The sequence below is a fragment of the Haliotis rubra genome, unplaced genomic scaffold (assembly GCF_003918875.1).
Source record: "Haliotis rubra isolate DU_JTF1 unplaced genomic scaffold, ASM391887v1 Scf420, whole genome shotgun sequence".
Classification (NCBI taxonomy): domain Eukaryota; kingdom Metazoa; phylum Mollusca; class Gastropoda; order Lepetellida; family Haliotidae; genus Haliotis; species Haliotis rubra.
Genome location: NW_025767103.1, coordinates 142,126 through 164,533, shown reverse-complemented (window position 1 = coordinate 164,533; position 22,408 = coordinate 142,126). Strand labels below are relative to the sequence as shown.

At 42.5% G+C, this 22,408-nt stretch overlaps 1 protein-coding gene across 1 annotated transcript in view; it reads left to right on the top strand.

Annotated features, from left to right (window-relative positions):
• Window positions 1–8,906, top strand: part of LOC124288585 — a 36,653-nt gene extending 27,747 nt beyond the window's left edge. Inside the window, exons 19-25 of the mRNA XM_046725136.1 lie at window positions 667–852; window positions 1,610–1,832; window positions 2,377–2,519; window positions 2,994–3,556; window positions 3,886–4,306; window positions 4,415–4,606; window positions 6,148–8,906. Coding sequence (XP_046581092.1) covers window positions 667–852; window positions 1,610–1,832; window positions 2,377–2,519; window positions 2,994–3,556; window positions 3,886–4,306; window positions 4,415–4,606; window positions 6,148–8,693 — 4,274 coding nt within the window. The 3' untranslated portion in view covers window positions 8,694–8,906. The remainder of the gene's footprint in view (window positions 1–666; window positions 853–1,609; window positions 1,833–2,376; window positions 2,520–2,993; window positions 3,557–3,885; window positions 4,307–4,414; window positions 4,607–6,147) is intronic.
• The last annotated feature ends 13,502 nt before the right edge of the window (window positions 8,907–22,408 follow it).

Here is a 22,408-nt window from a genome sequence, read left to right as displayed (position 1 = left end):
TTCACCGAAACGGCATGTGGTGAATAGACTTTCGCCGAAACGGCCTTCTTCCAAGCGGTATTCAGCGGAATGCCTCTCTCCGGATCATCCTGAGTACTTCCCCGAACTCTGTTGGATCCTACAGTCACGCCTCCTCAGCACGGACGCGGCTTTCACCGAGTCGTCTGGATCAGTCTCCTATTATTATTCGGATTTGTTCACCGGATAGACCTGATAGGTCTACTTCACCGCCGAGACGCCACTCTTCGACTTCGTTCGCATTCAACTAAGCACACGCCTCCCTCTGCTTCGTTGAGATCGGTTCTTCGTTCCAAGTCACCTCCTCGGAATTCGTTTTCTTGTCATCATGGGACTTCCGGTTCTGCGCACTCGACCCATCAACCTAGATCTCCTACACGGTTGACTGCTGCCTATCGTTCAAGATCCAGGGATCGTCGTTATCGTTGCGATATCTCCCTTCCTCGCTCCCATTCTCCTCAGCAGGTCTCCATTTGTGCATCCTCTCCCGGTTCGTCCCCCTCCAGACATAGATATGGTTCTATGGATCGTCGATCTAATCAACGGTTTTCCGAGTTATGATCTCAGCGTGCTATGACTTCTGACGGGACTCCTGCCTCCTCGCGTCTCTCTACTCGGATTGTACCAGATTCCTGGACTCCTGCGCAGGAAACTACTCCTCCCCAGATCTGGCTGCGATGTTAAGTGCTCTTACTACTGCTTGGAATCAACAACAGGCTGCTCACTCTACGGGAAATGCTCCTCCCCTCGGACCATCTGTTACGGCACCTAGTCCTGGTGTTCCACCTGATCCTACGTCTCCAGCACATTCGGTTGTGGATTCCCCAGAGGAAAGTTTGGATTTTGTTGATGAACCTCAAGTTTTAGCTTGGATAGTGGAGAAACTCCACCTCCCTATGTCACAGAACCCGGAGGATTTATCTCATTCCTTCTCCATGAGACAACGAGACTTGACATCTATTACCTTCCCACCACGGCCTTGTATTGCTCATCTCACTACGTCCTTGGATCATGCCTTTAAAAGCCTTAAAAGGATTAAGGATGGCCTGTCTTCGCCTAGGTTTTCGCTACCAGCAGCTCACTCCCATGGTTTCCAGTCCTTGGCTACTACCCCTTCAGTGGATGAGGATGTCCAAACACTTTGCGGGAAGAGGACTTGTTCAGCTTTTCTAGTTGAAGACAGAGAACTGTCTCACATGGACACAGCTATTCGTTGTTCCTTACCCTCGATCAATTGCATCATCTCGGCGGTGGACGCGGTTGCGGCATCAGTGGAGCACTCTTTCACCGATCAGGATGCTTACATCAGAGGCTGTATGTCCCTTATACTGGACCAATTTCAGATCGTACTTGACCAGCTGTCTCATTTCCTTGGCTATCTCCTGGCAGTTCGACGTCGCGGCCCACTCAATTTGTCTTCATGGGATGACAGGTTTAAGGCTGAACTCTTCCATCAACCGTGGTCTGCAGAATCCTTGTTTAATGGCATGATTGGGGAAGTTTCGACGAAGGTGGATCGGGACACTCAATTTCAAGTTTCGTGGAATTATTGAAACTCCAGAAGTCTCATCTGCAAGTTTCCATGATACAGAGGAGGCCTCCATCGGTTCGTGCTGTCTCATCCGGAACTGCATCAGGGTTTTCGTGGCCATTCGTCCCAAGCTAGAGGTAGCAGGTCCTCCCGTGGCACTTCTTCCCGACGTCCTCCCAAGTCCGACTCCCAAGCTGGGAGTGGGGCCCCAAGCAGTGACTCGTCGAAACAAGGGCACGACTGGGAACTCCCTCCTCCAGCCGTCCCCATTTACGACTCTCCAGTGGGCGGGAGACTAGGGAGGTTCGCTCCCAACTGGACCATACTTGGCGATCCTTTCATGACCGACCTCCTCGCCACAGGCTATCACCTTCCAGTCATCGGACGTCCACCGCTGACAGTGCATCCAGTACACTGCAGCTACCCGGCGGACCAGGTCCAGGTTCTTCACTCCACCATAGGTACACTCATAGAGAAATGTGCAGTCCAGTCTCTCGGTCCGGCCCCCAGCACTCCGGGGTTCTATTCCCCATCTTTCTGGTTCCCAAGAAAAACTCCACAAAACTAAGACTCATTTTCAACATGAAACTTTTCAATGCCCACTATCTCCAGCGCCCACCTCACTTCCGGATGGTATCGATTGTCCTTCTTCGCACCATCCTGAAGAAAGGGGATTTTCTTGTCAGCCTAGACCTTCAAGATGCTTATCTTCATGTGCCCATTCATCCAGATTCGCGGAAATTCCTCCGATTCGTATTCCAAGGGATCCATTATCAATGGACCGTCCTGCCTTTTGGAATTTCCACGGCCCCGTGGCTATTTACCAGGATCACCAAGCCGATCACCAGGTTTCTTCATCTCCACGGGGTCGTGTTCAAAAGTTACATAGACGACTGCATTCAGGCACAGAGAGACCCAGTCGTTCTTCTACGTCAGTTGGAGTTCAGTACGAAGCTACTCCGGCAACTAGGTTGGTTGTTAAACGCTGCGAAGTCGGAACTAACACCGACCCAGACCCTTCAATTCATCGGAGCAACTTTCGACACGCACCAGGGCCTGATTTTCGTCCCCAAGACAGGTGGCTGAAGATTCAACGGCTAGTTCCGTTAGCACTGTCGCAGGCCAGGACCTTACGACAGTGGCAGGAACTGTTGGGCCTCTTGACATCGGCACAGGCATTGACACGGCGGGGACAATTGCAACTGCATCCGTTGCAGCGTTTCCTGCGTCCGTATCTCGTCTCAGAGAATCTCCAGGAGTTGATTCGTCTTCCCGAACCCTTACGTCCTTTTCTTCAGTGGTGGCTTGTCGAACAGAACATTTGCGCCGGAGTTTGTTTGATGCCGTTCATTCCAACGCACCACTTGTTCGTTGACGCATGTCGCTCAAAGGTTGGGGGCTCACTTTCTTCATCATCAGACAGCCGGGCTGTGGTCATCCGCAGAACGGGACTTGCACATCAACGAACTCGAGTTCTTGGCGGTTCTTCTTGCCATTCGACATTGGGCAACGGAACTTCGGGGGTCCTCCCTGCTGATTCAGACAGACAACTCCTCGGTCGTCTGGTACATCAACCATCTCGGGTCGACGGGTTCGGCGAACCTTCTTCAGTTGGCGTTTCGGTTCTTCCATCTGATCGACTCCCTCGCCATCGATGCTCAAGCCAGACACATTCCCGGAGTCAGGAATGTCATCGCAGATGCGCTGTCCCGCTCCGATTGGCCATCTCCCACGGAGTGGCAATTGAACCCACAGATCTTTCGGGAACTGGTCTTCCCGTTATCAAGGCCCCAAGTCGACCTATTCGCCACGCGGTTCAACCATCAGCTCCCGCAGTTTGGCTCGCCGATACCAGACCAATTAGCGTGGGATCTCGACGCTCTGGTGATTTCGTGGGAGGCACTCAACGCTTACGCCTTTCCACCTCCGGCTCTTCTACCAAGAGTCATCCAGAAACTCAGAGCGACCAGGCAGATTCTACTGATTTTGGTCGTGCCTTACTGGCCAGTCAGGAGTTGGTTTGTCGATCTCGCACAGCTCGCAGACCTGAACCCAGTTCCTCTTCCCGATCGGGACGACCTACTGTTACACCCTCACTCGGATCGGCGTCATGTATCCCTTCACACCCTTTCTCTGCATGTTTGGCGCATCTGCAGAAGTCCATAATCGCCAAGGGGTATTCTCGGAGAGTGGCTATGGCCGTCACTTCTGCTCATCAGACTTCCACCTGCTCACTTTATGATGAGAAGTGGAAATGTTTTGAGAGATATTGCACGTCCAGAGGCATTACATCTCCTGTTTCTACTTTGCTTCAAATTGTCGCTGAGTTTCTTCAGCATTTGCGGTCGTCTAAGAAGCTCAAGGGTTCCACTTTGGCCACTTACCTTGCTGCGATCAACTTGGTCCTGGCTACCACCACAGGCTCTAAGGTCTCCACGGTTCCTGAGCTTCAGTATTTGCTCCGGTCCTTCAAGTTGGCCAATCAGTCTAAGAAGTTTAGACCTCCTGCTTGGGATTTATCTGTGGTGCTGCGTCATTTGGCCTCGGCGGACTATGAACCCCTAGCTCAGAAGGACTTTGAGAAGATCTCCTTCAAGACCTTCTTCCTTGTGGCCTTGGCTACAGCTGCTCGGATTTCTGAACTCCACGCTTTGGACGTTAACAGAGTCCAGTTTGAACGGAAGAAGCATGGCAAAGTCTTCCTCGGTCTCCGTTGGGATTTTGTAGCGAAGAATCAGTTGCCGGGACAACCCGATCGTACTTTTACCATCCCACCGTTGTCCACAATCCTTGGGCCGCATGACAATGAAGACCTGCAGCTTTGCCCTGTTAGGGCTTTGAAGATTTTTCTTGCTGCTTCTAAAGATCGCCGCCGTCTCCGCAAGCGCCTCTTCATTCCGTTGTCCTCAACATCCAGGGCGGAAGTGTCTCGCACCACTTTATCCTTCTGGATGAGAGCCACCATCCTACGGGCTTACACCTTCGCTGGGTTACCGCCTCCGACAGCTTCCAATCCACATGAGACACGGGCGTTAGCGTCTACAATGGCTCTGCATAGTAACTGCTCTCTCCACGCCATTATGGAAGGATGTTTCTGGCGATCCGACTCGGTCTTCTCCTCGCACTACCTTCGAGACCTCTCAGTCAAGGATGTCCAAGGCCTGCACCAGTTTGGACCCCTTGTGCTCGCACAACAGCTGTCTACGGCCCACCAACGCAGATAGGGAACGGTCCCTCGCGGTTGCTGCTTCCCTGTATTTTCTTGAATATAAGTCTGAACTTGCTGTCTGCCTTATGTTTTGATTGCTTATGGGTTAGAACTACTTCACTTAGTTTTATACTAAGACACGGAGATACTACCACCTTGGTGGTCGGACGAATCTGGAGCTCGTTTCTGTATCACGATGTGGAAGGGTTCGACATTTCACGTTTCCTGACCTCTACTTTTTGGAGCAATTACGTCAGTGAAGTGTGTCACTCCCGATTTCCAGTGGATTTAGTTGCGTTTCGACTCCGAAGTTGCCGGGCACATCCTTTGACAAGGCTTATGCAAAGGAGTGAGGGTCAATTTGATGCTGTCCCGGGAACTGAACGTTAAAACTTGGAGTTCCTGAGTTGTGCTTCTCTTTCACCCGCCCCTGGTCGGTGTCTGTGGGGGTCTTCTCAAAGCAGGGCCTGGCCCGATTATTGTCAACCGATTTTAATTTACGAGGGTACCTTGAAAATCGTGGCGAAGTGACATCCTTTCTCACAGAGCTGCGTCCTTCTTTGGAGGTTGCGCCTGAACCCCACATCGCTCGGGAGCACCTATCTCCGTTGTGCTTATTATGCCAAGGAGTTCAAGAGAACTCAGCACAAGCATAGGACTTGCCTGAATGCGTAACAGGCCTCCCTTGTGCATCACCATCTACGGTCGTTTCCAGTCTACACAGTTCCTGCTGTTCACACTATCAAGACACAGGGTATCTGCGTCTCGCCGTCCGACCGTGGGATAAGTGCATACTGTGAGATAGGATAAGTTTAAAAATTTGAAAATTTTCATATAAATATACTTATCCTATCTCACGCGACGGATTCCCACCCCGCTATGCAGATTCTCCAAGATGGATATTATCCAGTGGCTCCAAGAATGAGAATGATGATTCGGAGATAGTCACGTGGGCAGCTAGTGGTGCATGCCACATGTTTTGCATGAGAGCTAGGAAGCTGCCTTATAATGAGGGTAGCATGGAGTGCTTGGGCGGATGGACAAGAGAGATGGATGGATATATAAAAGATTACATCGTTTCCACTCAGTGTCGAAATCAAGAGAGAGAAGTGCATACTGTGAGATAGGATAAGTATATTAATATATAATTTATATTAACATTTTCAATTTCGAACAAAGAATATTTTGTTAATTATTTTTATTAAGTGGTTTATGTGTATTCTTTTCATTTTGAAAGTAATATTTTTGGTTGGTGAGCTATGGTACATATTACTGCAATGAGGTGTTAAGTCCCTCACTACCCTCAGCTTTTTGCATGAAAATAGTCACCAGTGAAAATGTCTATTGCGGGTTTTTTCTTATCTAGCAGCAAGTTGGCTGTGATCAACTATGCAGATCTTCCAACCAGTGCAAACACAGAGTTCCCGGAGCTGGCTGCAGAAGCAACTGATAGGAGGAGGAAGCCCATCAAGGGAGAGCACTAAAGAGAACATATTGGACATCCTGTGGTGTAACGCTGTCCAGTACTCTAATCCCACTGTGTTTTTCTCTTGCTGTGCTGTGTTAACTAAGAGTAAGATTTTCATTGAGAGACTGACTGATCTCGACTCAGGGTTGCCCGGTGTGCCTGACTTTGAACCCTTCTACATCCTCCCTATGTGCAATATCCAGCAGATTGTTCTGGGCTGTTGTTTGGCTTATGTGAAGCTTGAAGAATCCTTTGTTGGGAAGATGGGCACCTTCATTCTGATAGGGCTGGACCCTTCAGTTTTGAAGACATATGTAGAGTCTGTCAAATTGAATTGTGAAGGTATGAAAAGTCTGAATGCTCCAGATATCTTAGATTTGTCTTGTGATTCTGATATTTCTCGTCAAATTTTCAATATGGAAGACAAATTTGGTTCTTCCTCTGATCGCATTGTTTATTCCTGTGTTGTGGTAGCCAAACCCTCCCATTCAAGATGCTTGCTTGTGCTGTCAGAGAACAGAGTTTACCTTATAGACATTGACTCTATCTACTGGCCACTGCCCTCCTTCGAGGCCGAGTCTGAGGAGATGCTTCAGATTGGCGTGATGCAGAACCACCCAATAACAGATAGAATCAGCAACATCAGCATGTACAGTGCAGTGAATTCAGTTACAACTCCAAAGTCACAGTTAAGGGAAACAAATGTCAGATTTGCTGAATTTGGATTGTCCATGATTTTCCATGAGACTGCAGGACCAAAATTGTTTGATGTTCTATTCCCTTCCACATCCTCACGTGATTTTTACCTTGACCGACTGACAAACCTTCGAGCAGAGCATGCCCACCGGATGTCACCCACACTGCGAGAAGAGCCGGAGGGAGGGAATGAACTTGTTGATCCCCCAGACTCAAAGAGGATGGGTAGGCTGCCGTCAGCAAGTTCCTTACCATCCAGTTTTGACATAAGCAAATATTATGTGTCCAAGACGCATGCCAGTGTAAAAACTTTACCCTCTGAGATTAAGATTCAGATTCAAACCCCCCACCAACCTGAACCTGTTGAAAGCGATAATCCAGTGCACTATACTTCAATGAAAAAGCGCACTTCCAAAGAGGCTGTTTATCCATCAGTAGATGTGAATGTAGGTGAAGTGGATTCCCTGATGCTGGCCTACCTCAGTGGTGAGCTGGAGGACCACTTGAAACTATGCATTAGAGACTATAAACTCATCCATTCTCTCCCTTCAAAGCTGAAACCATTTGCTCTGATGGATGGAAGAGACTTGGCAACATTCTTCCATACAGTCATAGCAGGAAAGACTTCTCCAGATCGGGGAGGCCTCATGGAGGAGCTGCACCATGTTCTCTGGACAAATGTTGTACCTTACAGCAACCCAAAGATGGAGATCCCAACACTAGTCATGCTCAGCACAAGGGGGATTTACTTCGTGTCCGACTCCTCACACAAGTCAGAGTCAAGTTCCAGACCTCCCTGGATGACCCATGCCAGACACCAGTCAGACTCAGCTTTTGCCTGGAAAACTGATGTGGGCAAAGATGGTTCAGATAGGAGTGTCCACAAGATAAAGAAACGAGGCACCATCAAGCCATACTGTGTGTTGAAGTACTCAGATCTCCAGCAGGTTAATGTGGGTCTGTTTGACCAGTGTATTAGACTGACAGGTCAAGATGCTCAAACAGTGTTTACCCTGGCCATCAGAGAAAGTGTAGCCACTGGTAACTTCCTCCAGAGTATGACAGGAATTCTCTCACTTTTGGCCACATCCCCCATGATTGACAAGGACAAGCAGGACCTTGAACAGGACTTCTACAAGGCATTCACCAAGAGGACCAAGTCCACCATTGAAGGCCTGGAATATATTCATCCCAGTCAAGTTCGCTTCTGCTATCCAGGAGAAGATGCTATAGAAGACATTTTGTATCTTGTGAAGGAGAAGGTTCACGGTTCTCTACCGAACAACAGCAAACTGACATTGTGGATGTACATTTTGGGTTATGTGGTTCCAGAGGAGTTCTTGACAGGATCAACAGATAGAATTTTAACAAGGACAATAATCTTAAGTAGTACCCACATCTGCCTGGCTGAAGAGGATATTGTGACCTACCCTCTGCCTGACTTTGTGAGAGGTCTGCCTGAAAATCCACAACATCTGATTGTCGAGTCTCGTAAAATTGAAAACTTGAAGAGGGTTGTTCTGTACTCCAATTACCTGAATGTGATCCAGTTGATATTCAGTGATGAGAAAGAGGAGTTGGTGGTTGATGCGTCACTTGACTACTTCAGTGAGGAGAGTATCATCAAGGGGAGAGAACCCCGCCCAGAGTTCTGTGTGCGACTCTTTATTCAGAGTCCAAGTGAGAAGGAGAAGTTTCTACAGCTGTTGAAGAAACACTGGAAGGAACTCAACCCTGAAGTGGGCAGGATTCTGGACATAATTACGGAGTGATCATGTTGTGTTAGGTACTGTCATAGACCCAGTCGTTGTTCCAGCAATAGCCTCAGGACAGTCCTGTGGGTAAAGTGTTCTTCAGGTATGAGGAATAGTGCTAAAAGAAGCATTCCATCACACTCATTTACTCACTGTTCAACATCAGTTCATAGACTGCAACAGGATTCAATTACAACTCTCTGACTGTCACAAGTTACCCAGGTGACTGAGATTTCATAATTCCTGCATGAGTAAAAGTATGTATCTTTTCCAAAAGCTTCAAAACTGTGTTTTCTCTGGAGTTGGATTTGTCGAGCCAAGAACAACTTGATGCTTTATATCAGTACAATTCAATTACAACTCTGTTGCTGTGACAAGTGACCCAGGTAACTAAGATTTCATAATTCCTACATAAGTGTAAGGATGTATATTTTCCCGAAGCTTCAAAACTGTGTATTCTCTGGAGTTGGATTTGTCGAGCCAAGAACAACTTGATGCTTTATATCAGTTCAGCAGGTGACCATGGAACCGGAACCTGAAGGCTGTGTCCAGGATTACCAGGAAGATGTGATGACATCCTCTCTGTGCCAAATGCTTTTGAATCTACTAGCCCAAACTTGTCTTTCGGCATTATGCTCCATGTATTTTGTGTGAAAATTATCATGAACTGAGACTGTTATTACCATTACTCTTGCTTTTGTTCATTGATATGTTGAGATTTGAAGCTGGTGAAAGTATGTTTTGACTTTAGTTCTTCACATGGTTTTTGCACAAAGTGTTTATAAAAATGAAGGATGGGAGTGAGACTGACATTAGTTGAGATACCCGAGATACTTATTGAGAATGAGAGCCAGAAGGGGAACCTGTCTTCATTCATAGTGTGTTCTTGTGGAGGACGACACACCTGGTGCAATGATGAATGTGTTCTGTAGTTTATTAATTCATGATATCTTTCAACTATCATGTGAAAAAAAGGATGTTTGTATGATAATTGATCATATTTATTAATTTTGATGAGGGAATAGTATGCTTTTGATATTTGAATATTTATTATGTCATGATCAAGTAAGCTTGTTTGTGGGTAGGGCATTAATGTCATGAATTTTTCTGTTCATTGTCAATGGTCGTCTTTGGACCCCTTTGTGGTGTAAGGGGTGTGATGTTTAAAATGATCAGTATGTAGATGTTTCATTTGTAAATACTGACTGTGTTGACTTGTTATGTTGATTGTTTGTATTTAAGGTAAGTATTCAATATTTAACCATAGACTTGTAAATATGAGAGAAATATTGCCTTCTTTCTAATGTACTCGTAAGGCAATAATGCTGTTACGATGGTTACACATTCCAGCATCAGGGAGATACTGTTCAAGCAGGGAGTCTGTTGTCATAGATGAGTTAGTCCGGGACCTGTTCCTCATAGTGATCATAGTGCTAAGATGCTCATAAGTCCAGTACCGTAACATAGACTTGCAACAATCTTAGCGCTAGGATTGCTTAGTAGAACGAGGCACAAAACATAAGCCATAATACTACTGGTAATGAAGTCTGCAGTATGTCATGTTTACCTTGCTGTACCTGAAGTCAGACTTTAGTCAAAGTGTTTCCCCATAGCTAGGAGGGCAAGCTTAAGAAGTTGTGAGGGATCACAGGTGTCATGAAGCAATATTGTAGCCTCACAGTAACGATTTCCTGTAGGATTTGTAGGGCAGAAAGTTGTTAGATCTGACTCATGCTGACATGAGGGCGCAGCGTGTCTCATAGCTGCACTTCTGATCCTGAGAAGATCAGTGCTCATTTTATCACCCTCTGGTTTGCCTGGCTCCATCATATACAGTATCTCGTGATATGGCTGGAATATTGCAATGTTGCACCATGAGGTTCTTCCACATAGTCAAGCTCTACAAGCTCTCTAACTGTGTCTTACCTGTAACATAATAACCACCCTACATGATGGACTTGAACTCTGTTAAAACACACCTGAACTTTACTCACACACTCACTCACTCATACACATAATAGTTTCTCTAAAATGTTGGCTTGTGAAATGAGCAAATGTCATTTCCTTGATAGTAAGTGCATTTGAAGAGTAAGCTTGTCCGCACCTAAAAGTAACATTTTTATCTGTAGCCTCATTTATCATTAATTCTCGTGGGAAATATAATTACATGCATCTCACAATCACTCCATCTAGTGCAAAATAACCTCTCACTTTGGACAATTGGTGAAAGGTCTGTATTAGCTATTCATGTCACATACTGCTGTGCTGAAATGCTTTGGCACTACATCAGCTGATAAATGTTGCTTACAACTCATCCTTCACCATGAAACATATTCCCTTAGTTTTGAAGTGGTGAGCAAGCCCCACTATTATTATGTTGTTAATGTTTCATAATATACAGCATTGTGGATACTATCTTTTGTTTAGAAGGACCACAGTTATCTGTTATGTCCCTTTATTGTACCAGGATCTGTTAAACCCGTGAAGGTCCGGGTTAGGATTGATCTTCAGTTGTAAGAGGCAACTAACGAGATCGGGTGGTCAGGCTCAATAACTTCGTTGACACATGTCATCGTATCCCAATTGTGTAGATTGATGCTCATGCTGTTGATCACTGGATTGTCTGGTCCAGACTCGAATGTTTACAGACAGGTGCCATATAGCTGGAATATTGCTGAATGACTCGTAAAAGTAAACTTACTCACTCACTTCAGGATCTGTAACCATATTATTTTTTCCCCAGGTTATGATCGTCAGTCTGTCAGTACAATTTCAGTTACTGCTGATGAAATCACTGGTTTGGTTTTGGCTTTCATTAAGAAGACAGCAATAAATAATACTTTTCAAAGTAATTTTACTCCCTCTTAGGTCACTTGCCCCAGTATTGAAAACTGACCACTGTGATATCACTGACTACTGTAAAATGGTGTAAAAATCACTCATTACTCTTGATCTAGATGCAAGGATTATGTTTTGTCCAAAGTTTGCTTTTATTGTCAATTTATTTTTCAGATAAACATGTGTGGAATGTCACTTGTTACACTTGCACTGCAATTACAGCCACAATTCTTTCAGCAAATTACTGTACTCTATACACTGTATCTACATAGCATCACTACACTGTGTACAATGGCACTTCATGTGTCAGTCTGTAACTGTTCTCTTCACAGCTACCCTGCACTGTTAACTGACACATCATGTGTCGATCTGTGATTGTACTCTTTACACTGCATCTGCACAGTTACACCATGCTGTGTAAACTGACACTTCATGTGTCAATCTGTGACTGTACTCTTTACACTGCATCTGCACAGTTACACGATACTGTGTAAACTGACACTTCATGTGTCGATCTGTGACTGTACTCTTTACACTGCATCTGCACAGTTACACGATACTGTGTAAAGTGACACTTCATGCGTCAATCTGTGACTGTACTCTTTACACTGCGTCTGCACAGTTACACCATACTGTGTAAACTGACACTTCATGCGTCAATCTGTGACTGTACTCTTTACACTGCATCTGCACAGTTACACGATGCTGTGTAAACTGACACTTCATGTGTCAATCTGTGACTGTACTCTTTACACTGCATCTGCACAGTTACACCATGCTGTGTAAACTGGCACTTCATGCGTCAATCTGTGACTGTACTCTTTACTCTGCATCTGCACAGTAACACCATGTTGTGTAAACTGACACTTCATGTGTCGATCTGTGACTGTACTGACACTATCTACACTGCTACATTTTGTAAATTGACACTTCGTGTAGATTTTTGACACTCCTCTTTCCACCATATAATCACAGCAACACTACGAAACATGGTGTAAATCGACACTTGTTATCTATTTTTGTGACTGAACTTGTTACCCTGTACTCATTACACTACACTGTTAATTAACACCTTAACACGTATGCAGTTGTGTCTAACACAATTTATCTACATTGTGTGTCTTTACTATTTCCATTCCACAGTTTGAAGTTTCTTTACTCTGTACAGTGCATCTTAACCTGTTACATAGTGTTGTTAGAGTTTGTATGTAAATCTGCGTCTCTATGTGTCACACTGTATCCATGAGTTGGTCTCTACTTACGATCTTCATTGTTTGTGCATAAAGCATCATTATACATGTATTTTGGGTTTTCAGACACTTCTGAACATGTCTTTTCTCACTAACCACATGAACAACAGTAAAACAAGTCATTAACTTACAAATGATGATATTAATCTTAAACAGAAGCCATCATCCAAGTAGTTATGGTATGTGAAGCCCATTTCCGGTGTCCCCCGCCTTGATATTGCTGGAATATTGCTAAAAGCGGCGTAAAACTAGACTCACTCAATCATGGGTATTTATGATGTCTGTGTAATGCGGCACATCTTGTCATGGCACAAATACACACTGCCCTCTGAAACAGTAGGAGCATAAATCATTTGTCAAAAGAAGACAAAGAACTCCAGATTCTTCATGTTAATTTAATGTGTCAAGTCATGGGGTTCTGAGATCAGCATATGAAATAATTGTGAATCATGCCTTGACAAAATAATTACAGTTGTTGGAAAGAATCATGAATTCTGTCACTTCTTTTCAGTTTTATTTAACTATCAGTGATATGAATCCCATATTTCTACCAGGTCATGATGATAAACTTAAATGGCCACTCTATAAAGCATTAAAGATGGTGATGACACCATTTTATGAATTTATGACGTCATGTGTAGAAGGGATTATGAAACACTACCATTCTGAGACATCCGTGAACAAACTCCTTTGCCTAATATTGCCATTGTCGCTATGTGTATTCAGTATGGCTGAAAAATATTTGTATTCATGCCTCGCCTATGAAAACATAAGTGTAGTTTTCACTTATTTATTTGATGATACGAATATGGTATTTGGCAAGACAGGATGAATATTCTCTAACACATACAGGCATTTTTATATATACACTGTACTTTCAAATTTAGAATTTTTGAATTATATTGAATATATATTTGTATATTTGTGAGAAAACTTTAGGAAATTCACAAAGCATGAAACTTGGTTAATGAACTTAATCAGTACATGTATCCTGTACACATACATTTTTTTACATGCTTAAGTCTTCTACCTGTACACTGTTGTATCCCACCTTCCAGACAGTGCACGAGCGAAGTCCATCTACCCTTGACAGGGAACTTGATAAGTGTGCTGCTATTAGGGGTCCCACTGATTGAGCAGTAACCAATGGAGAACTCAATTCTGGTATCATTCTTCATCCTTTGTATCATATTGTTTCATAATAATATATTGTTTACCTTGCAAGTAAAATCATGTCAAAGTGAAAATGTCTTGTTATGCATTGAGACTCAACTGATACAAGCCTGAGGAGCTGGTTTGGGGGATGCTATACCTTAATTACAAGGATGTGGTGACAGTAGGTACAATTCCATAATTCTTGGTATTTGATCGTTTGGAAGCATTCACCCAAGCTTTCAGGCTTAAAATGTGTGTCAGTGGTTGATAATCTTGTCTTTTTAGTGTTCGCTTGTCTCACCATTTCTGGTGTCCCTGTTGTGATATTGATGAAATATTGCTAAAAGCCACTAAAAATGTACTAACTGGTAAATGAACCGTTGCTAACCTCTGGTGAGACAGATTATGCCAAGAGGATGGGCCAAAGTTGTTGTGTAGCTCTTGTACAGCAATCACTCATGTTTATTATGACTGACCAGTCATGCACATGAAATGGATCCTGAACATTTCATTCAATACTGAAACATCCAACTCCTTCTGACTCATGCATACAGCAACACTGGCGTTTTGTGGACCAGGAAGTGACCCACTGAGTTAACATTAAGGAGTTCAAGGTCACATGCTTCAGTTATCAGCTACAATGCTTGGAGTTGGCTAGTCTGGTGGGAAAAGCCTGTTAAGTCTGTTTCTTCTGCCTCTTCACCAACATGACATTACATGTTTAATGTTAAGATCAACCGAAAAGCATATTTTCTTTAATTCCTTGTAATGTAACTCAGGACACACCCTACACACTTGGATGTAGGTAAACTACAGACAGCCAACCTGTGTGTTATCTGCAATATTCCAGGTTTATGATGGGGTCTGTTAATGATCAAGTCTGGAGCCGACAATAACAAGCAAGTGATGGATACTACGCAGTTAAGATAGGATGACATTCATTCATTGCGTCTTTCCATAGGTATATTCACCTTTTTTATATTAGAAGGGGGTTATGAAAACCGATTCTAACCCCAGAAATTTTTGCGAACTGCTTCAGACTCTTTTACAAAAATGTGACCGAAGTTTTAAGTCAGATCCGAGGTAGTTTTCGTACGGAGTAAGTAATAGGTATGCGAGTTAAACAATGAAGGTATAGAACCTATCCTATCCATACGGATAATTACATCAGATGATAGAATGAAAAGGTTGATCTTTTGTCTTTTTATTTTGGCACCGAATAGGTGAAAGGTATATATTAACACGATATGATGATTGTTCAAATTTTACTGCATATACATTGGATACAATCTTTGGGTAGGTCGAATCTGAGTTTACATGTTTTTTCTTCGATTCCAAAATGTAGCCAAAAACACTATGTTAACACAAAGTCGGTCGAAACTACACACTAGTCGAAAGTCATTGGAATCAATTCATTTAAAACATGCTTTTGGATTGCTAACCCAAATTGGATGGTATTATGTCAGTCATAACACTGACTTCAAATGCAACTTCCCAGGCAACTCTAGCTAATTCATAGTCGTGGCCTTGAAAATGGCAGTGGAGCCAAGCATCTTAATGTGAGTGGGTGAGTGAATGTGAGTATTGAGAAAATCGCCGCTTTTTAGCGTTATTCCAGAAATATCACGTCGAAGGACACCAAGAAAGGGTGTCAAACATTGTGGGAATAGAACAAACCACCAAGGCCCCTCTGTACTGAGTAGAGTGTGCTTCGTGGTTTCGTTCGGCTTAAGTAAACAAATGTCAATCAAGTTTACAGTATTGTATATTTCACGCAGGTGTTCGCCAATATTGTCACGTGATATAGAGGTAACGAATTAAACCAATCAGGGCCCACTTCCGTTGCACGAGTTTTTGATGCGCGTTAGTTCCAGACACCATGAATCGAAGCAGACGTGACGAATATTTAACAACGGTGCCGATGCATGTCAAAATAATTCGGCAAACTGGTGAGAATTTGTTATTAATCGTATTCAACAAGAGAAATTAATCAGGAAACAGTTTGTCGCCATTTATCATATAACATATCTGCAGTTTCCAAGTTGAAATGCTCTAACAGTGAGATAGGTTAGTTTTAAATTATAGCTCCGCTTTCAACAAAATGTTTGGGCTGGAAAGATTCCCTGATAACAATGTGGAACCATTTGGGTAGGGTCAAGGGAAAACGGTACATAGATTTATGGAGGCACCATTGTAGAATAGCTTTTTAACTTGATTTACATGCGTGCTAAAGCCACTGTCATTTCGAAGTGATAATGAATACGGTTTCAAGTGTGTACATTGACTGACGAGTTATTGGATGTTATGTCATATGCCCAGAGATTTATCTGTCTGTATGTCTATATAAAAACTACGACCGCCTATGCTAGGAATGAGAGTAGAGATCTTTTTAACCCCGAGATGGCTATATGATACGGACCTGTGTTGAGTAAATATCTTCACCTGGATATAGATTTAATCATAGCCAGAATGCGTCCTTTTTCAGCAGCTTAATATAACATTCTGACATTTAACACTTTCTTACGAATTCAGTTTTTGGGATGATGACTGACAGAACATAGTTGAGTACAGGGGAAGCAATAGTATTAGTGCCACATGTTGTTTACATCCCTGAAAAGTAAGAATGCTCGCCTAAGGCTCGCTCCATTCAATTTTTATTCCCAATACACATTTATACCACATAAAACACATTAAGCTATTTATTTCTTTATCCTTATGTCATTCCTACATTCAATGTTTGGGTTGCAATTTCTCTCAATGAAGTAACTGTAAAAACGCTTTTACATTCAGTGCTTGAGGGAACACATGGAGTCCCACGTTGGGATATGTCTGTTACAAACTTAATCCCCGATAATAACGCCCGAAACAGCGAATATCGGCGTCCGAGTGAGAGTGATTATGGTTTTACGCCGCTTTAGCAATATTCGACGCTTTAACCATTAGGCTACCCCACCGCCCTTTCGAGAATACATATACAGGTTGTTAATCATGTCATGATAAATCATAAAAGTTGGTTAAAACTTCAATGGTTTGTAAACAAATGTATTTAGTAAGTTTCCTAGCACATAATATATAGCATTTCACTCAGTTGTGAAATATTATTCACCTTCGCTACTTAGTCACAATGCCTGTGTCAGTTATTTTAGTAAATGAACTTTTATATGAGACTGTTTCAAATATCTAAATTCACTAACATCAAACGACTCAAGACCTTAAAAGATTGTAATATTTGTATGAGATATGACCAAGCTGTCGCTATTTTACTGATGAAAGTAAAAATGATAATTGCCTTAATCTACATTATATGATTAATTGCTCCATTTTAAAATTTAATATCTGACTCCACACTACCGCCATACGCAGTAAACATAGGATTCAATTATTTTCATCCTATCATTTTTCGTACATATTTTAATTCTCGTCACATTTAGTTTAAATATATAATTGTCCTTATCACTCGAAAGCAGTGCATGGAAGACGTGTGGGTGCTGTTCCTGATAGTGGTTCCCGGAGGCATGATCTTCGACCCATGAAGATCCGGGTCAGAATTGGTCCTCAGCAACCCATACATATCGTAAGAGGCAAATTGGTTGACACATGTCATCCCATCCCAATTGCGTAGATCGATGCTCTTGCTGTTGATCACTGGATTGCCTGGTCTAGACTTGATTTACAGACCGCCGCCATATAGCTGGAAAACCGCTGATTGTGACGAAAACAACAAACCAAATAATCATGATCTTGAAACGCTGGCTATCATCATGTATATTGCATGCTATTTGCTGGTTTTCGCAATAATTCGCGTAAAAGTAAGAAAGACCCGATGAACCAACAATGACACAACTAAATATTCTTAGTTTTGACATTGGTCTGATAAATTCGCGTACCGAGATTTAAGATGAAACGTGAGGATATAATATGTCTATCAATCTATGATTTGTAGCGGTTCTCTGAGTAATCTAACTTTAGATCTATATATGTTACACGGCAAGCGCTTGTAAAATCACCAGGATTCGACACCGTCAGCATGATTTACAAAAAGTATATGTATGTTCATAGTAGGCAAAGCAACAATTATACCCCTGTGTGTCAGCTCTTTTGGTGTTTCGAAAGAAAGTAAATGTAAGGTTAAATAAAAGAGAGCACAAATGGTCAATCATAAGTACTCTGCCGTAACAGAGCCCGAAACTCAATACATCTGGAGCAACAACGTTCTTTCTTGGTCGTGTGGCTTTACGAAAAGAGATATAGAGAATACTAAACGATGTCCCGTGTAATACCATATTTATGAAACGAGTGAATGATTTGGTATCTAACGAGCGAAAGCGAGTTAGATACCAATACCATTCATAGTTTAGTATTTTATTTATTACTCACCCAACATTAGTAAAATAATATCGAGCAAAGTACCTTCTTCCTAAGAATTCAACGAGTGCGATGACTCTCAGCTTTCCGCGAGTCAAGCAAGGTCTAATACTATTGTGACAGAGGTATCAGCATTGTGACGTCATAACTGTAAACCACTTTGGCGTCATACGTACGACATCACGCGATGTTATTACACAATGTGTAATAACATTGTAAAATGATTAAACAGTGATATCTTCAACGGGTGAGTAATAAAACCTGTGTTCATCGTGGAACCTTTCTTAATGATTATTTAGTAAAATGATTATTTAACTGCATTGACATGGTTGTTGAGATTGTGTGTGTGAGTTGTAGATGAAGGTGGAACTAACACTTGTTTTGTTTGGAGTCCATTTATGCTAAATCAACATGTCTCATAAAACTCCACCAAAAAACTAGCGATCTTTTTGCACGTAATGTACTATTTGTGTAACAATGAGTTTCAATCATAGGTAGCTTTTCCACACAAACAGTAGTTGTGATGGTACCGTCTTCAACTAGCAATAGGTGGTAAGAAAGCCAGACCTGTCCCTCCCAATACCCAACATTAGCCACGAGGCAATAATTATCCAGGCGCAGGATATAGACGTACCTCAAACATAGGGCTGATCAGATGAAACCTCCTTAATTCCGTCTACATTCGACACTCGATGTTAATTATATCACTTATATAGGGTGATACAGCTTTAGAAGCCACTGTGCAATCTTTTCCACACTATGGTCTAAAATAGGCACTACCATTTTAGCTTTAAATATTCCGAAATGGTCACAGTAACCTATTGATTGTAGACGTCATTCCACCATTGTGTTAATTATACCTAGACGACCAAGGAGCCTGGACATGGGTTACACACTACAAGTGTCCGTGGTCATGTGGGCTCCATTCTGAGAGGGGCGGTGGGGTAGCCTAGTGGTTAAAGCGTTGGCTCGTCACGCCGAAGACCCGGGTTCGAATCCCCACATGGGCACAATGTGTGAAGCCCATTTCTGGTGTCCCCCGCCGTGATGTTGCTGGAATATTGCTAAAAGCGGCGTAAAACCAGACTCAGTCAGTCAGTCCATTCTGAGAAAGCCGTGTTATGCGGGACTTCCCTGTGAAGAATGTGGTCAGAAGATATAGGGGGTGTATTTTGCTTGTCAGAATGTTCTGAGTAGCGGGAGAAGTATAACCGTCCGCATGCAATGCATGGTGAAGTGTACGAATGAGTTGCGGGTGCCGTCCACACCCAATGATACCCTATTTACCGTAGAAAGGCCGTTGTAGTGTCAGCCGAGGTCGTCTGGGAGCATATGCGTCGCAAAATAGATTTTGACATGCTTATGGAAAATATTGTCTTTTCATTATCAGATTGGATGACAAGTTTTGCAGTTATTGATGGAAGACGCGTGGACCACCGATAACCCAGCATCCATTCGATACGTTAACTAGAATCATTCTATATGACCAGGTTGCCGAACATATTTTCTCAAAATGGTATGTGTTTTCTTCTTAACAAATTATGAGCTATTTAAAAATATCTTAACAGACAAGTAAACTGAGAAAGGTTTTCTTCATTCGCCGTGGACACTATTTATATGTTATTAATCCAAAACGGATCACTTTTCGCTTACATTTTCTCAATACCTTTCGTGGTGATTTTTTTTAGCAAAACACAATTTACAATGTACGGATAGTGTCGTAAATGATGAAAAGTGAATGGAATTGTAAACTCGTTAAAGGATGAGGACAGTTTGATACGAGCAGATGTTCATACATTGTGCAACTAATACTAGCATGCATATTTTGTACAGTAGGTTCTTTGTGGATACTATATGAGAGCATTAGCTTCCTGGGCCTGACATATGGTGTAATACGGTTATGTTATTCAAGAAGTATAAATCTGTAGATATTAAGATCCTTGTACGTATAATCGAAAACCCGGGTTCGATTCCACACATGGGTACAATGTGTGAAGCCCATTTTTGGTTTCACCGCCGTGAAATTGCTGGAATATTGCTAAAAATTGCGTGAAACTAAACACTTGTCACGAAAGATGTAATGGTAGCATTACTGCTACATTACCGGGCTAACATACCAAGCCAACGGGGTATTCAACTTTGATAAGTGTATACCTACATGGCTACGTTTTAAGCCTGTGATGTTGATTTGATCGCCCAATCGGTGAAAACCTCGAGTCTTTCAGGAATAACTGTTGATGAATTGTTTTGAATAGAAAAATTAAATATTTCTCAGGTTTTTCCCCCAAAACACATTCGCTTGATATTCTGAAAATAGTTTGTTTTGAGTCACTCGAAAGATTTGACTAAAAGAGATGTATGTTCTGAAGTAAGTAATAGTAATAATGAGTATTTATAATACGCTGTATCCATCCACAAGGTGCGTGCTCGAAGCGCATAATATGAGAGAAAATACACACGTAATGAAATAATAGTATGAAATAAAACCTTTGAATGATAGCCTGAAATAAAGCCTATGAGTAATAGCAGGAGAAAATGTCTATGAATTTAAGTCCATGAATAATAGGGTGAAATAAGTCTAATTGTATGAATAATAGCCTGGAAATAGTTGCGTCTTGGGTTTTGATTTGAATGCATTTAATGATGATGAAAGTTTGATGTCCAGAGGAAGTTGTTCCATAGTTAGGAGCTGCGTAACTAAAGGACTTCTATCCATAGTTATTATTAAGTGTTAATAGCTATTCATGTGTGAATTTCACGACAGCGTCCCCGAGACCCCAGTTCTGCAATACTACTTATAACGTATGTCAGTGTATAAGCGTATACTTAATATAGACACCTGTTCATACAGCGGGTTTTAGTTCTACATTTCCTTGCGAACACGTCTGTCTGAAACAGTTAGAGGCGTTTTCAATAACTCTAAAATTGTAATATTTAAAGAGCATACGATTCTCAGCAAAGTAACATGGCGTGATAGATAAAATCAGAGTTAAACCTCTCTCATGAGAAACATTCACAGTGTTCTTAACACTAGGGCACAGGAAGTACCCGGGCTAAGTGCAGGACGAGATCTACAACGCTCTGATCGACTGGATTTCAAATAATCTGCAGATGCTCCCAATTACCATTACGAAATGGAAGATTAACATGCCTCTTAGAAAACTCCTAGAAATGCATGTTGCAAATTAAATCCGAGAAACGGAATTGGTCCGTAATCACTTCATCCATAGAAAGCTCGATATGTTAACTCAAGTTCTTGATTCTAAATACAGACACAGGTGTGAATTTCGTATACAATTCCTGTTTTTTAATCTAGAGGGACAAAGGATGTGCACTTACATTTTTTCTTGCGAAATCAAAAAAATTAGTAAGATTGGAAAACCTGGCATATTCTCACAAAGTAGATTAACGTGGACCGTGGTTTATTGAGAGACTACAGATTTTCTGACACTTCACAGAAATCATATTTTGCCATCATAATAATTAAAAGTTTGATCAACCCACTATGGGGTAATAGGCCGTGTTGTGTAGAATTTGGCGTATACACCGACTAGCGACAGCCTGATGACAATCGTAATTCCTTATAGCTCCCTGATTAACAGCATGGAAACACCTGTTCGGATTTAGGTACTGTTGGAAAAGGGTATATATATATGTACACAATAAACCCAAAATTCCTCACCAAACCTGAGCGAATGTTAAGTCATAAAATCATACGGCAATGAGTATATTGTGATTATCTTGGCAAAGTGATTCCGCGTCAGATATCCTATGACCATTCTGCAGCTGAAACTACGACAAATGTGACGTGCTGTTGAGGCCCTGTTGTGCCCTTTGCTCGCCCTGTGACTCGTTGGTTACAGTTTATCCCAAAAGCTTTAAACACTGTATGTTGAGTGTTGATCCTGGTTGAGGTCTTGTTTATACTTCGAATCAAGGCCTGAAAAGTCAGCTTATTTCGTTTTACGATTGTACAGTGGCACACTTCACCACCCCAGGTACCACCCACCCTAGTGCCATCCGCTGCAGTACCCTCACCGTGGTACCATTTCCCCCGTACCATTCAATTACCACCCATTCAGTTCCATGCACCTCAGTATCACCCGCTCACATACAGACTGCCGA